The 14,230-nt window shown below is 36.4% G+C and overlaps 5 protein-coding genes across 5 annotated transcripts; all 5 read right to left on the reverse strand.

The window, feature by feature from the left end:
- Positions 1–383: 383 nt before the first annotated feature.
- On the reverse strand, positions 384–3,796 carry LOC140173181 (disease resistance protein At4g27190-like). Its single transcript, XM_072222179.1, has 2 exons — positions 890–3,796; positions 384–728 (listed from the first exon to the last, which is right to left on the reverse strand). Exon 1 carries the CDS (start codon positions 3,671–3,673, stop codon positions 2,414–2,416), a length of 1,260 nt encoding a protein of 419 aa, XP_072078280.1. The 5' UTR covers positions 3,674–3,796; the 3' UTR covers positions 384–728; positions 890–2,413.
- On the reverse strand, positions 600–1,621 carry LOC112765324 (uncharacterized). Its single transcript, XM_025811228.3, has 2 exons — positions 890–1,621; positions 600–728 (listed from the first exon to the last, which is right to left on the reverse strand). Exons 1-2 carry the CDS (start codon positions 1,619–1,621, stop codon positions 600–602), a joined length of 861 nt encoding a protein of 286 aa, XP_025667013.1.
- LOC112762600 (putative disease resistance protein At4g10780) lies at positions 3,710–4,790 on the reverse strand. The gene is made up of 2 exons (XM_072223312.1): positions 4,511–4,790; positions 3,710–4,377 (listed from the first exon to the last, which is right to left on the reverse strand). The coding sequence occupies exons 1-2, from the start codon at positions 4,788–4,790 to the stop codon at positions 3,710–3,712; spliced, it is 948 nt and encodes a 315-aa protein (XP_072079413.1).
- A 477-nt stretch (positions 4,791–5,267) lies between these two features.
- LOC112765323 (uncharacterized) lies at positions 5,268–7,477 on the reverse strand. Its single transcript, XM_025811227.3, has one exon. It carries the CDS (start codon positions 7,415–7,417, stop codon positions 5,363–5,365), a length of 2,055 nt encoding a protein of 684 aa, XP_025667012.1. The 5' UTR covers positions 7,418–7,477; the 3' UTR covers positions 5,268–5,362.
- Positions 7,478–10,075: 2,598 nt separating this feature from the next.
- On the reverse strand, positions 10,076–12,592 carry LOC112765830 (DNA-directed RNA polymerases II, IV and V subunit 6A). Its single transcript, XM_025811691.3, has 6 exons — positions 12,411–12,592; positions 12,078–12,111; positions 11,765–11,937; positions 11,445–11,496; positions 10,480–10,547; positions 10,076–10,371 (listed from the first exon to the last, which is right to left on the reverse strand). Exons 1-6 carry the CDS (start codon positions 12,443–12,445, stop codon positions 10,299–10,301), a joined length of 435 nt encoding a protein of 144 aa, XP_025667476.1. The 5' UTR covers positions 12,446–12,592; the 3' UTR covers positions 10,076–10,298.
- Positions 12,593–14,230: the final 1,638 nt, after the last annotated feature.

Consider the following 14,230-nt stretch of genomic DNA (forward strand, 5'->3'; position numbering starts at 1 on the left):
AGTTTGATTCTTCTGACGGAGATGATAATAAAAATTATTGTAGAAACAAAGAGTAGTAGTGGAAGTGTTAGGACGATGCATGGCAAAATGATAAGGCCTTCGAAAATTAATCAAAGATCTTCCATGCTTTTCCTGCCAAAGCTTCAAGAATGATACATGGTGGTAAAATATATAGATTATGGAAACACTGCTAAGGAGACAATAAATTAGTATGATATGTATAAAATGAAGCATACCGTATGTTCATGTTCTCGTATGTTGTAAAGAATAGCGTATTATATATTTCCATATATATTCCTTGTTTATTTTTTAACTTCCTAACATTACCAATTTACAAAACTTAGTTAATAATAAATATGAATACAATATAGCAAAAACTTGTCTAATGCAACAATACTGGAATGGATTTTCATTTATTTTCTCATCACCATTTCATTTGTAAAATTTATCTTCTACAATTGAGTTTTTCTTTTACACCAACTGTAAACAATCCTCTGTCACTTAAATTAATTACAGTTTAATCAACTTCTTAAATACCAATTTCATCACACCATAGAACTTACTTTTCACTAATTTTTCAAATGGTAATATTGAAGATGTTAAAGACTCAAAATCTGTCTGTTAGTAGGATCAGACCATATGAACCTCAATTCGGAGAAGCCTCGAAATTCGACTTGCTCTAATTTTGCGGCCAAATGTTTTCCCTGATCCTCCTCAAGGGAAACTCCCTGCATTAGTAGTGTTATATAAGACATCTTAATTTAGTATTTGTAACTAATTGTCTTTTTCTTTTCAAAAAGGTCTTACCAAATTTGTGATCAAGTATGTATACTGTACCAAAAGTTTTCAGGAAAAAATAGCGAATTTATCATCAAGGGCTGGAATGTACCTTATGCAGATGCTGCTGTCTCATTGTTGACCTAACCATAACATTGACACAAGATGTGCTCAATTTTGGACAGTTAACACATCTTAGCTCCCTCAAACATGGCCACCAAGGCTGACTGTTTCCCCTGCATATCTGAATGAGATTCGCGAGGTTCTGGAGTTTGAGTGATTTCAAATTGGGAAGCTTGGTTTGGATCTCATTTTGATATTCATTGCCAAAGATGTATTTCAGCTCTGAAGCCTTAAAAATATCTATCTCTTGCAATTTCTCAAGGCCAACACAAAAGCTTGGGAGCCCAAATTCTAACTTTGGACAATAATGAATGCAGAGTTTCTTCAAATTTGGGAGCATTGATTGTGAGTTGTTAAGAGCTTGAGATATGTCCTCATTACCATTATCTTCATTTGAAATTATGCGCCTTAAATCCTTGCAATCTGCTATATATAGCTCTTCTAACTGTTCTAGACTTTTGGCAGCAGACATAGAGAATAGTGCAACCGCTGCGCAGCTGATGGCAACAGTAGTCTGATAAAGTCCTCTGCCATCAATTTTAAGGATTTTAAGACTGCGCAATTCGCAGTTCGCAGGGAAAACGTTGCGCAACTGCTCACACTTCCTTATGTAGAGTTGTTCTAATTTCTCAAAGAAGCCAAGAGCATGCATAGGTGAACCATGGCAAAGTTCTTTCAAGTTTTCCATTTCCTCCAGCTCTAACTTGACTAAACCTGGCATTAAGGCATCCTACTCTTCCTAAGACTGAGGCGAAGAGAAGCAGGGCGGAAGCTCGACCATCCATCGGCTTCGGATTGTTCTTTTGCTAAGGAATCAAAGTCAAAGTCTGGCTGTGCCCGAGCAAGGGCTTTTTATATGATATGCAATTTCTTGAGTAGCCAGCACCTTCGATTGAAAGGGGAAGAGTTCCTTCTCTGCATTCAAAGGCGAAAAGCCACTCAAGTGATCTTTAACCAGACCGCCGCGAGCCGCTTGATTGATTTGGCGATCGGGAGTGGTTAGCACACGAGGACAGTATCTGGGGAGGAGGGTCCTGGTAGTTGCGATTTTCTGCTCATTAGAGAGCAGCTTACCAAGACCATCCGGAGAAAAGCTATGCTCTTCACTATTGAACCACCCAGTCACTTGCCAAGCTTTGAAGCCTGACTCCGGTAAGACAATAGCGTTGAACAAGCGTGTCTACCTTCACCGCGGGGAGATCTTTGAACAGCATCCAATCCTTATCTTTTCACTTTTGAGATCGAAGAATCATAGCTATCAGTGCATTGGCAAAGCAGACCCAGACTAGAAAGAACAGAGAGTACACTAGGCTCTGATCCTTTCGAAAGCAAGATTCGCACTAGAAGCATTGGCAACTTTGCGTTGCCTTCAGTACGGGAGAGTCCAGTCCGTCTTTGTTAAATGGCATTTTCTTTTGAGAAGGAATAAAGAGCATCAAAGCCCTATCTAAGTAAAGCTTCCTTATCCTTTGAATCACGATCTTTTGAAAGATCAGAGTCGGCATTCTTTGATTTACTGAAAATAACTGCCAGAAGAAGATGTATCTATGATGCATTCTATCTCCGAACAAGAGCGAAGCCTGAGCTTAGTCAAATCATTCATGCTTCCGGCTGCTTTAACCAACTCTGGAGCAACATTCTTACATCCTCCGCGAAGGCGGTTCAAGGAAATTTCCTCTGCTCTTTGCAGAAGATTCATCTTAGATGCACCAAATTTGGATATATCAAACTCTTTCAAGCTTAGAGCTCTCACACTAGAATTCTCATTGATGCCATGGCCATAAGTTTGTAAGGGTCCAAGCTCTAATACATGTCTCTGTAAATTCGAAGATATAACATCATCAAGAAAAGTTTGACAAGGAAACATGCATTTATCATCCTTCTGGAAGGAAGGTCCAGAAACATATAACTCTTCAAGCTGTTCACAATTTCCTATTGCTTCAGAATTATAGTTTTCTAGAACTGCACAACCTTGCAAATCCAGCAACTTCAATTTATTCAATCTCTCAATTTCCTTCGGAATTTGTTTGAAGCGACAAGCTCGCAAATCAAGAACCTCAAGCTTTGTAAGGTTCAATATGAAAGATATATCATCTAAATCCCATCCTCTCAAGCATAGAGTTTGCAGGTTAGTCAAGGATTGAGTTGAATGTGGCAATGATAACAAAGTCCTATAACCTTCACTGATAATTGCCATAACCTTGATCTCTTTAAGCCCTTCGAAAGATGCACTTGCTATATCCAAGGACATTCTAGAACTCAGCAATAGAAACTCAAGCTTTGTAGCAGTGACTTGAGCAGCAATCCGGTTCATTTTCTTGTTCCATGATGATACTGCAAAATAATCATTGATGTCTCCATTTTCAACCAAGGTGTTTAGATCATTAACAAGATTTACCAGAATCTTTTTGTTCTCTGATCTAGATGCTATCCACAAAGCAGTGTCGCGAACCATGTCATGCATCTTCACATGATCTGCTCTATTCACATTAGAAAAGTGTTCTTTGTTTTTGTCAGAGTGCATCAGCAGACAAGAGTTTATAAGTTTGTTAATACTAGCTCTCAACTGATTCCTTGCTGTGTCAATTGATTCAACTTCGCCACATATGCCTAATCCCACTCCATATCTGATCAAATCTTCAACAAAGAACTCATGATCTTCGGGAAACATACTCCACATCAAGAACATTAACTCATCTCTTTTGCTTCTCAAATGATTGTAGCTTAATTCAATGCAGGAGAAGGCATCTCTCACTCCATCTTCAACATCCATTGGCTTTGAATGTTTCAGACTGTATAATGCTGCCTTCTAGACCTCAATAGGCTTCTTTTTCATGGAAGATCCCACTGCTTCAATTGCGATTGGTAACCCTTTACATTCCATAGCAACATTTGAGGCCACCTTTAATACCTCGGATGGCGAATTGTCACCTATTCCTGAATACTCTTTGAAAAATATCCAAGCTTCCTCTTCTGACAAGAGATGTAAAGGAATCTCTCTTTGACAGTTCATCAAGGTGCAAACTCCACGCAGACGCGTAGTCAAAAGGACCTTGCAGCTGCATTGGTTACCCTCTTCACAAGGAATTCCAATATCTTCAAGCTTGAGCTTAGCCCAAACATCATCCAAGATCACAAGAATTCTCTGTTTACTTTGCAGACCCAAAGATATTCTTATTGCTCTTGATGCTTTATTTTCTTCAGAAAATTTCAGCCCCATCAATTCAGCAATTTCCTTCTGAATCACTTTGATATCCGGAGTTTGTGACACAGTGGCAAGCACAACTCGGTCGAAAAGATTCATAGTCTTGGCCTTGTTACCAACTACTTTCACCAGTATTGTCTTACCAGAACCTCCCATTCCATAGAGTCCAATCAAATTGATACTATCATCTTGCAACGCCTCCAAAATTTGATCCGGAGCTTTTTTTGTGGATTTGAAGTAAACAATGTTTCCAGGATATAAATACTCACTGCCTGGAATTGGAGCAGGGAAGGAAATAGTATCAAATTGACCATTTTTGTTCAGATTTATTAGACTCTATTTTCTGTTGTATTTTCTTGCACAGATTATATCTCTTCCCAATAGAACATTGTCCCTTGAAACAACCTCCATTGGTCTCTATTTCTGTTTCCAGATTCTCCACCTCTTCTACAAGCTTTTCGGCTTCATTGATCCACTTCAGAACAGAATCTTTGACTTGTTCTGTTTTATCAGTTGCTTCAACTCTTTTCTGCACACTACCTAGAGTTGAAATCAGCTTCTGCTTTTCTTTTTCAAGATTCTTAATGAATCTTCCAGCACGAAACAGATACTGTCCTTGACGTATCGCTAAATCCACCGCATATTCCGAGATCTTGGCAGCTATGGAGATGAAAATTTCAGCCATTTAAACAAAGGTAACCTGCCAAGAAAACCACATGTCAATAGCATCAAAGCAAAGAAGATTCTGTTATGAAAACCAGAAGGCAAAAAGTGGAAAAAATCTCACAAGAAAATATTTATTGTTTATATTACCAATTTACAAAATTTAGTTCATAATAAATATGAATACAATATAGCAAAAACTTGTCTAATGCAACAATACTGGTAAATGGATCAAGAACATACTTGTCTCCGGGTTTTCCTCCTACCAACAATTTGCTCATCAGAAAACTACTATAATCATTAATAAATTCAATTTTATAAGTTTCAGTTCACTACCCAAAAGGCCGAGTTCCTTTGCTGGATTTGTTGAATCTTCATCGAAGGTTCTGGATTCTGCAGCCTCCCCAAATTCCTCTTCATCAAGGAGTTCTATCAAAACAATATGCATAGGTAAAGCCTCTTGATAGGCATAATTAAAAATTAAAATGCAAAATAGTGATTGATAGGCATAATTAATCCAAATATTTATTACTGAATAACTGCTTATTTACACAGATTAAGAAAACTCGAAGGTAATAAAAAAAAAAAAAATGGTTAATCTAGCACGACTAATTTCTGATATTTGGGGCCGGAAATTGCAGCTTCCATTGAACTTTCGGGGGTGAGTTCACCGTCATTGTCCATGAACAACTTCATCAGATTCTTAGAGAATCCACTCACGAGGGCCACTCCTTGCTGGGTGGCCGCCACCGGAGTGGCCCTCGAGTTCCTTAGATTCCAGAACACAATCTGAGGAACAGCAGAGCCATAACCTTTCTCACTATACTTCCTTGTAATTGCTTGGTAATCGGTCTCCCAAGGCTTCGCGGATGCTTGATCGAACTCCATGTCACTGAACACAAACACCCGCTTAATCATCTGATCTTCTTTCAATTTTCCATCCACAGCCACCTCCAAAATTCGATCAAACACTCTTTGGAAATTCGTGTTCATCCCCCACTCCATCTCCCTAATAAAGTTGATCTTGGAAGAGAGACTATTGCCTTTAATCAAATGAAGCTTAGGATTTGCACTGAATGTGATAACCTTTCCCTTCCATGGTTCCTCATTCAATTCAGACACCAACAACCCCAATGCAACACAAACATCCATGGGAACCCCACTCATGCTTCCAGAAACATCACACACAGCCAAACAGTTCTTCATCTTACCCTCCTTAAGCATGTCACTCACCATTCTGTTCCACTGAAGCTCTGCCACCTCATCACCATCTTCCTCTTCATCTTCATCTTCATCTCCATATCGATATCGACGTCGACATCGATACCTCAATGACTGTATGATCTCATGAGGAAGCAATGCGCCGGCGGCTATTGTAGTCTTCCCTGACTTCACGTCCACAAGGTACTTCATGAACCTCTCTTTATCATGCTTCATGAATTTCTCCTTATAGAGCTTCATAGCCACAGAGGCCACTCTGTTGTATGGGATCGAATCCCAGCGTTTCTCACTCATGTAAACCTCTGGAAGTTCTAGAATCTTCCGAAGAGGAACAAGAACCTCCTTTCGTAACCGATCACGGATCCTGTAAGCATAATGCGCCTCCTCGATTCCTTCATACTCGGTGCGAGGGAACATCCTCCTCGCAATGGATTCACATAGAAGCGTGGATCGGTCAAAGGAAGAGTCAAGAGAGGGACACCACTTCGCAGCCAGACTGATAGCCGTTGATTTGCCGGAATTTAACAACTCCAGATCGTTCTTCAAACAGTTGGCAAAATGATCGGAGATGCTATCGTGGAGGAGCTGAAAATTTGCATCGTCGTTGTAAAGGTTAAGGAGCTTCTTGGCCATGGAAACCTTCTTTTGTTCCCTGAGAGAACGTGCAGTTTCTTTCTCCTTCTTCATCATCTCGTTCGGAGAATTCTCAAAGGGCTTCAATCCTACTAAGAAATCACCAAACGTCTTCTTCTTCATGCTCTGCTCCTTGTTTCTGGCATTCCTCAAATTCCTTTCGGTTCCCCTTCCCCTGCTCAGCTGGAACGCTCCCCTTCCTCTTCCCCGTCCCCACCTTGTTTCCCTCATCTTCATCAACCTGTTCCTCTTTCTGGAGCCTTTTACGCTGAGCCACTGCGCCTTCTGATCCTTTCGCACATCGGAACCTTCTAGAATCCTGTAGAGAACTTCCGGAAGGTCCTTGAAGTAACCGAATTCGGCAAAGGAAGGGACGTTGGCTGCGAGTGTCTTGGGGTGGTTAGAGAAGAGCCACATGGCAGCAGTGTAGAAGCCTTCGCGATCGGACTTGCCGGTTCCGCGGACGCCTCGGAGGTTACAGACGAGTTTGAGTGTGGTGAGGGGGTTGTGGGCCCATGCCACGTCGAGCCTCTCTCGGAGGGAGTCGGAGGGAGTGTCGGGAACGACGTGGAAGAAGAAGTCAAGGCATGGGTTGCCGGTTGACAAGAATGTTGCGGACTGGTTCTCTGTCAACCCCATTGGGGGTTTGGGATTGTTAAATCTCGAGACCATTTGGTCAATGAATGGTTCTGAGACTGCGGTGGTGGTGGCGGCGGCAACGGGGGTTGGTTGTGGTTGGGCTTCGGGGTTGTAATTTGAGAGTTCAGGTGGGCCCAGGAGAGTGGCCATGGCCATAAACAAGAAATGCGAAGATGGATTTGATGGAAGATAGAAGAAAAAAGATGGATATTGGTGTGGGAAATGGGCATGAAATGAAGGGAAGTATATATAGTTGTTCTTCAGCTTGGGGAGCAAGCAATTTTAACTTTTTAAGAACAAATGTGACGATACTGCCCCTACCAACTTGGGAGAATCATATTCAACCGTTGCCTTGGGTTACTCTTTACTCTTTAGTGTTTACTCATTCTTATAATCTTATCCCTTTTCTTTTAATTTGTTGTTTTAATTAAATTAATTTAGTTCTGCTTCAGCTTGGGGAGCAAGTAATTTAACAAATTAATGTCACGATTGCACGTAGGGGTGGCAAAACGGGTCGAGCCCGTTGGGTCGATCCGCTAAACCCACTAAAAAGGCGGGTCGGACTAGGATTTAGAGCCCGCCAAATTACAAAAACCCACCAAACTCGCACCGCCAAATTGGCGGGTTGTGGCGGGGCGGGGCGGGGCGGTCCGCCGGGTCGAATATTTTTTTTTTCTTTTTTTTATTAAATAAAAGAGTGATTACTATTATAAAATTAATAATTATAAAATTTTTAAACACTTTTTTTTTCATTTTTTGTTTTTATTCTTCTTTTAGTTATTAACTTTATTTATTTTATTTTACAATTTCGTATATATGCTCAAATTATGTGACTTATTTTTTAAAATAAAGATGATTCTATTGACAAATATTATTTTGAACAATTTTATTGAAGTTAAAAATAAAAAAATAATAAAAAAATTATATTATAATTTGACTATTTTTTATTTGTATTTGATTTTTTAATTATTATTTTTTGGTTAATTTTAATAAATTTTATTTTTCACAAAAAAAAGAAGCGGGCTAGCCTGCCAACCCGCCAATCCGCCATAAAGCGGGGCGGGCTAGCATTTAAAACCCATTTTAGTTGGCGGAGCGGGCCGGTCCGCCCCGTTTATAGGACGGGCTTAGGCGGGGCGGAACGGATTGGGGCGGGCCGTCCCGCTTTGCCACCCCTAATTGCACGTACAACATGATCTTCAATTATTGATGTGCGTTACTGTTTATGGTTTTTTTATTTATATAAATTAAATAATTATATTATTTACCGATTTCTATTTATATAAATTAAATAATTATATATTTTATTTACAGTATAAACAAAATGCGTGCAAAATACACCGTAAATGAAATACGAGTACCTATAATTATAAAATATTTAATTTTTATAGGTATAAAAATATAATTTTTAAAATGATAAAATGGTATTAAAAATATAATTTTGACCGATTTAAAAAATAAAATTAGTTTATATAAAAATATTACTTATAATTCTACCTTAATTAATTTATATCTCATCTATATTTAAAAATTTAAACTAATAATTTTCTCACGTTGTTATTCTTCAAATGGGAACGTTTCAATTAACGAGCGGTTTTAATTGAAGTCACGCAATTTATTTTTATTCTCAATTTTTTTATTCTTAATTTATATCTCATCTATATTCATTCTTAATTTTTTTTATTTGTGTATTTAATTAAAATTTATCTTGCAGTTGGCTTTTTTATACTAAACAAAACAAGATAAAAAGAAAATTTTGTATGCTTAAGGACAAAAAGTTATTTGTTGTAAAAAATGAATTCAATTTATATCAGTGGTAATTGGTAAAGTTTTTGCTTTAGTAAATATATAACAAATGTATTAAAAATTTAAATTTTCTATTTTTTTTTGAATTTTTTAATTTGTAATATTAACATGGGTTCTTAATCCTAATCCTGTAAAATTATCCAGTAACACTGTCTCACGGCATAATCCAAAATGCAATGTTGGGCAAAGCAACACAAGTGACATGAATACAAACTTATATTTCTTTGATAAAATGTTATTATTTGTTGTAAAAAATGAATTTAATTTATATCTGTGGACTGTGGTAAAAGTATTCTGTCCAACAATAGACAAATTACATAAAATAATAAATTTAATCCAACATTTTGTCAAAAGAATATCTGGTGATGCTTGCCATTTGAATAAAACGACAGTATGTTAAACCATTTAATTGAATACTGCATTTTTTAATTTGTTGCTTCAAAGAAAACAAGTATTTAGATTGGAATGTTCAAACGTTTTAACAAAAATAAAAATTAGTCACTCAATAAATAAATAATAATATTACTCTATGAAAAAGTATGGGGAGAACCGGAAGGCAATGAATTTAGTGTATAATATGTACGATAAAAATAAAATTGAAATTAACAATTTATTTTAATATTTAACTCGAGACATGTGAAAATAAGAGAAGAATAAAAAAGACAGGAAATATTTGTCATGGTTTCATATAATTTGAAAAAGTTTCTTGGCCGATATAGAAAGTCAAGAGTTAGCAAAACAAAGGTAGAGAGATCAATCTTCTGCTTCTCCCATGATATGAAACAATGGCATTGCCAGTTATAATGTAGCATATTAAATGGTTTATTAATAGAGTTTAATACACACTTATCTTATCTTTTGATGAGCAATTGAGCATATATATTTTTTTACAACAAAAAGGCATAAATAATAATAATACCAATTCAATACGATGATATCTATATTTTCCTAAAAACTCTCCACAGATATCATTAAAAGACACAATATTAGAGAAAAGTAGAAACAGAATTAGGTTTGGATCCAATGTTCCATTTATCCCATATTGTTTCCAAGAAGGGGATTTGACAATTCTTAAAACACACTATTGAAGAAATCAAAGAAATATAGACAAGCGTAACTAAAAGTCTCCTGCACAAACAATTAATACAGCATTATAACCCAAAGTTTATGCAAAATCCAGGCCTGATATGAACCTCCCTCACTAATTATATATCTCTGTCATTTTAAAGCATCAATTACCACCGCCAACTTGCCTCTTCCACGAGTCTTCCACAATCAGTTCATCAACCCCCCAATCCTCAAAGCTGGAAAAGTTTAGTCAAAAAATGGTAACAGTGAGCATGACATAAAGAAAGACGATGTAAACAACAAAAATCAGGTCCCAAAACTTGTGAAATGCATTATGTAGTTACCTTCCATCGGGTAAGTAGCGACGGATGGTAAAGGGTATCTTCCGCTCTCGAAGCTCTTTCATAGCAATCTAATACATTAAGAGAAAAAACAAGATATTAGGAATATGATCTAGGTGAAATTTCAAATAAATGCAAAGCTAGTGCAATCAAACAACTGATTAAGTAAAAGGAAGAAACCACAAAGGAGCTCGAACAAAATATGTATCTCGAATAATTAATATAACAAAATTAGTTGGAACTAGACCTATGAAAGAATGCTCATAACTACAGGAAATATCAAAGCTATTGGCAGCACATTAACAAATAAGGATAATATAGGAACAAAGAGAATGTGCAGCATGGCATATTCAATGCAAACAAACCTGCTCCAAATAACTTGTAAAATTCTACTCATTGCAGATCAAAATAAAATCCATAGTTCTACATTTCTATATTAAAATGACCATGTCATCATCAAACTGAATTAAAAACTACAGTTTATGGTGTAATATCTAAAGCTGAGAACTTATTTTTCAAGGGAAAGGCTAGGAGAAGGCATGCAATGACAGTAAAACTTGTTTACATGCCAAACATAAAAACAAGAGAAACACATGGGACGTGATAGATCAAGATAAACCAATGTCTGGTGAAATTTGAGCTACTATATGAACAATCTATGCATCTGTGTATTAGCAACTTATTTGTACAACTGTATAGCAAACTACAGGGCAAGAACCTAAATACTATAATATGCATTTCAAGGATACCGGAATTGACAAAAAAGCATTAAGGTGGTCAATGCCATGAAGATTCTTAATGAAATGTTAGCGGATATGACCACACTAACACATATTTGGAGATTTAATATTTGTCATCTGGCATAACAAATTTAGCAAATGAAAACACTCACAATGTGTTCAAATATTGTAACATTACAAGAAGGAAGCAAAGATCAAGTAAAAAGAACATAAAAGGAAGTGCATTACCTCAAGTGGGTCAGTTTCCCCCTCCAGTTCCACCATAACAGGAGCATTCATACTGCCATTTAAGAAGGAGCATTTTATGTCATCACAAAGAAAAAAATAATAAGCAAAATCTTAACCCTAAGGTTAATTCGTTTTCATCTTCTATTTTCAATTCTAACTGCAAAACTACCATCTCATTTTTTGTTCCCCAAATCTGCTTACCGATTGCAACATAAACGAAACAATCAACCATGAGATGGCATTCTTGTGGTAAATATTGAACAAAACAAATTCTTTCTAAAGCTACACAGACCCTAAACATCAGGGAGTTAGAATGAAACCTGATTTGGAGAGCACGTGTACCCAGAATCCGGGCACGCTCATACTTGGTCATGTACTTGGAAGTCTTTCGAGGCCGCTCCACCGGTTGTTCATCTTCCTTGTCATCGACCTCAAGAGGCTCTCCAGTTATGTCCTCATTTTTGTTGTTATCAACATCCTCCTCTGCCCCCTCCTGCCCATCAAAACCAAAGAATCCACCAATAAATTTCATTGAATCATTCAATCCCATGTTTCATAACCATATATACTTGTACAAAATAAATTAAAAAAAAAGGGGACAAAAACATAGCAAAAGACCAAAAATTTCTATACCTCAATCTCAGGCTCTGGGGGTTCATCTTCATATCTGCATCATCAACATTCTTTGTATATGAGAAATCTCTCAATAACAAGTTAGCAATAAACAAATTGAAGAAGCAGAATAGAGAGCTCTAACTAAGCATTGAAATTGTAAAAGCATGAAACGCAGTAGCTAATAGGTAATTTTGTAACAGTGACCAAATCAGAACCTCAAAATAAAAAATTAAAAAAACCCTAATGATGAATATAACAAATCCATCGAAGAAACACAGACGAGATTTTAAATTTTAATCTCCACAAACTCTGATTTATGCATATAACAAGGAGAGATTTAGAGAGATTAACCCCATATCAATGTCATCGTAGTCTTCGTCGGCCATGGTGAATTCGCAGAGAAGAGAGAGAGCCAAAATCCCGCTTGAAGCTTGCGCTGCGTGAACTAAAACCCTTCTCTCACACGCGCCGAATATTTATATTCATGAAATAAAAAATGTTCATATTTATGAAATATTTGGCCTTTTCTTTTTCTTTTTATATATATAATCAACGTGAATAACTGAATATGTTTTTTTTTTTTATTGGACAAAGTGTAACGATAAATAGATTTTAATTTCGATGTAATAAGAAATTATAAATGATTATCCAATCAAATTTTTTAGATGATCTTTAAATAATGAATGAACATTAACTATTTTTATTGATATAGTAATACGCTATTAGTTGTTTATGTAAAATTGATGAAAATAATATAATATTTATATATATATGAATCTAATTTTTATGGCATGTGCAAAATAATTTTATATAAATATTTAATTGTGTATTATTATATTTTAAAATGATTAATTTTTAAACTAAATATTTAAAAAATCATTAAACGAATACATTTAAAAAAAATTGATTTTACTCTTTTATTATTTAATTTAATGTGGGGAAGACTGTTATTGTTGTGGTGAATTTTTTTAAAAATAATAATTTATTAAACTAAAATTTAAGTAATTAAGTTTAGTTGCTTTAATGGTTAGCTCATTCGTTAGAGCGGCCAACGATGAAGAATGATTTTGTTGGAGGCTGGGACGGAGATCGGACTTCAACAAAAACGATTCTACCTTTAATGATCTTGCTGGACGGCTATGAAGACAATTCTTCTCTAACGCGACCAAAAAGGCTACGCTTCTACCTATGACACGACGATTCTGCCTCTGATGATTCTCTTCAGGCGTGCAAAGACAACGTTCGTCAGAGACCGGACTTCAACGAAAACGATTCTACCTTTGATGATCTTGTTGGACGGCGAAGAAGACGATTCTCCTCTAATGCGACGAAAAAAAGAGGCTTCTACCTATGACACGACGATTCTAACGATTCTTCTCAAGCGTGCAAAGATGGCATTCTCCTCAATCTGGTCAGACACACAACAATGATGTTCTCCTTGAATGGGTTAGTTGCATGAGATGATATTCTTCTTAGGTTGGGTCTCAGGCGCACGACAACAGTTCTACGGTGACCTTAAGAGTGAGAAGGGGAAGCAGTAAGAGAGGAGGAGCTTGGCGATGAGAGGGGGGGAAGGTGGCAGGTGACAACGAGAGAGGAGGAAGGTAGCGGACGGTCGTGAAAAGAGAGGTGGAGGCATATTTTCCAGCTTAATAAAATCTAGGACAAAAGATTGGAGATTTTCTAATTTTAAACTAATTATAAAGGATGATTTAGTAATTATCTAAAGAGATATGCCATATTAGAAAAATTTGATGGCCACCTCAACATCCTTCTCATCGGACACTTGTCAAATTTTAAAATTTTTTAAGAATCATTTTATCAATAACAAAAGTCAGATACTATTTTATCAGCATTAAAATCTTTGAGGTATTAAATTAGTATTTACCTCGTTAAATTTTCTCTCAATATAATAATGACATGAAAAGCATGATATAGAATATAAAGTGTGGCTATATCCTATATATAATCTTTTGGATGGGGCATACACATACTTGCTCCCTATTTTTCATTAATTATCGAAATATAATTAATATTTGTATGACTTGTATTGGTAAGTTTTGCGAAGGTCATATAATATAGAGTAAAGTATGTTTTTGTCCCAAACGTTTGGGATAAGTCCCAAAGTTGTTCCTAACGTTTCAGTCGTCCTATTTAAGTCCCTAACGTTT

The sequence above is a fragment of the Arachis hypogaea genome, chromosome 17 (genome assembly GCF_003086295.3).
Source record: "Arachis hypogaea cultivar Tifrunner chromosome 17, arahy.Tifrunner.gnm2.J5K5, whole genome shotgun sequence".
NCBI lineage: Eukaryota > Viridiplantae > Streptophyta > Magnoliopsida > Fabales > Fabaceae > Arachis > Arachis hypogaea.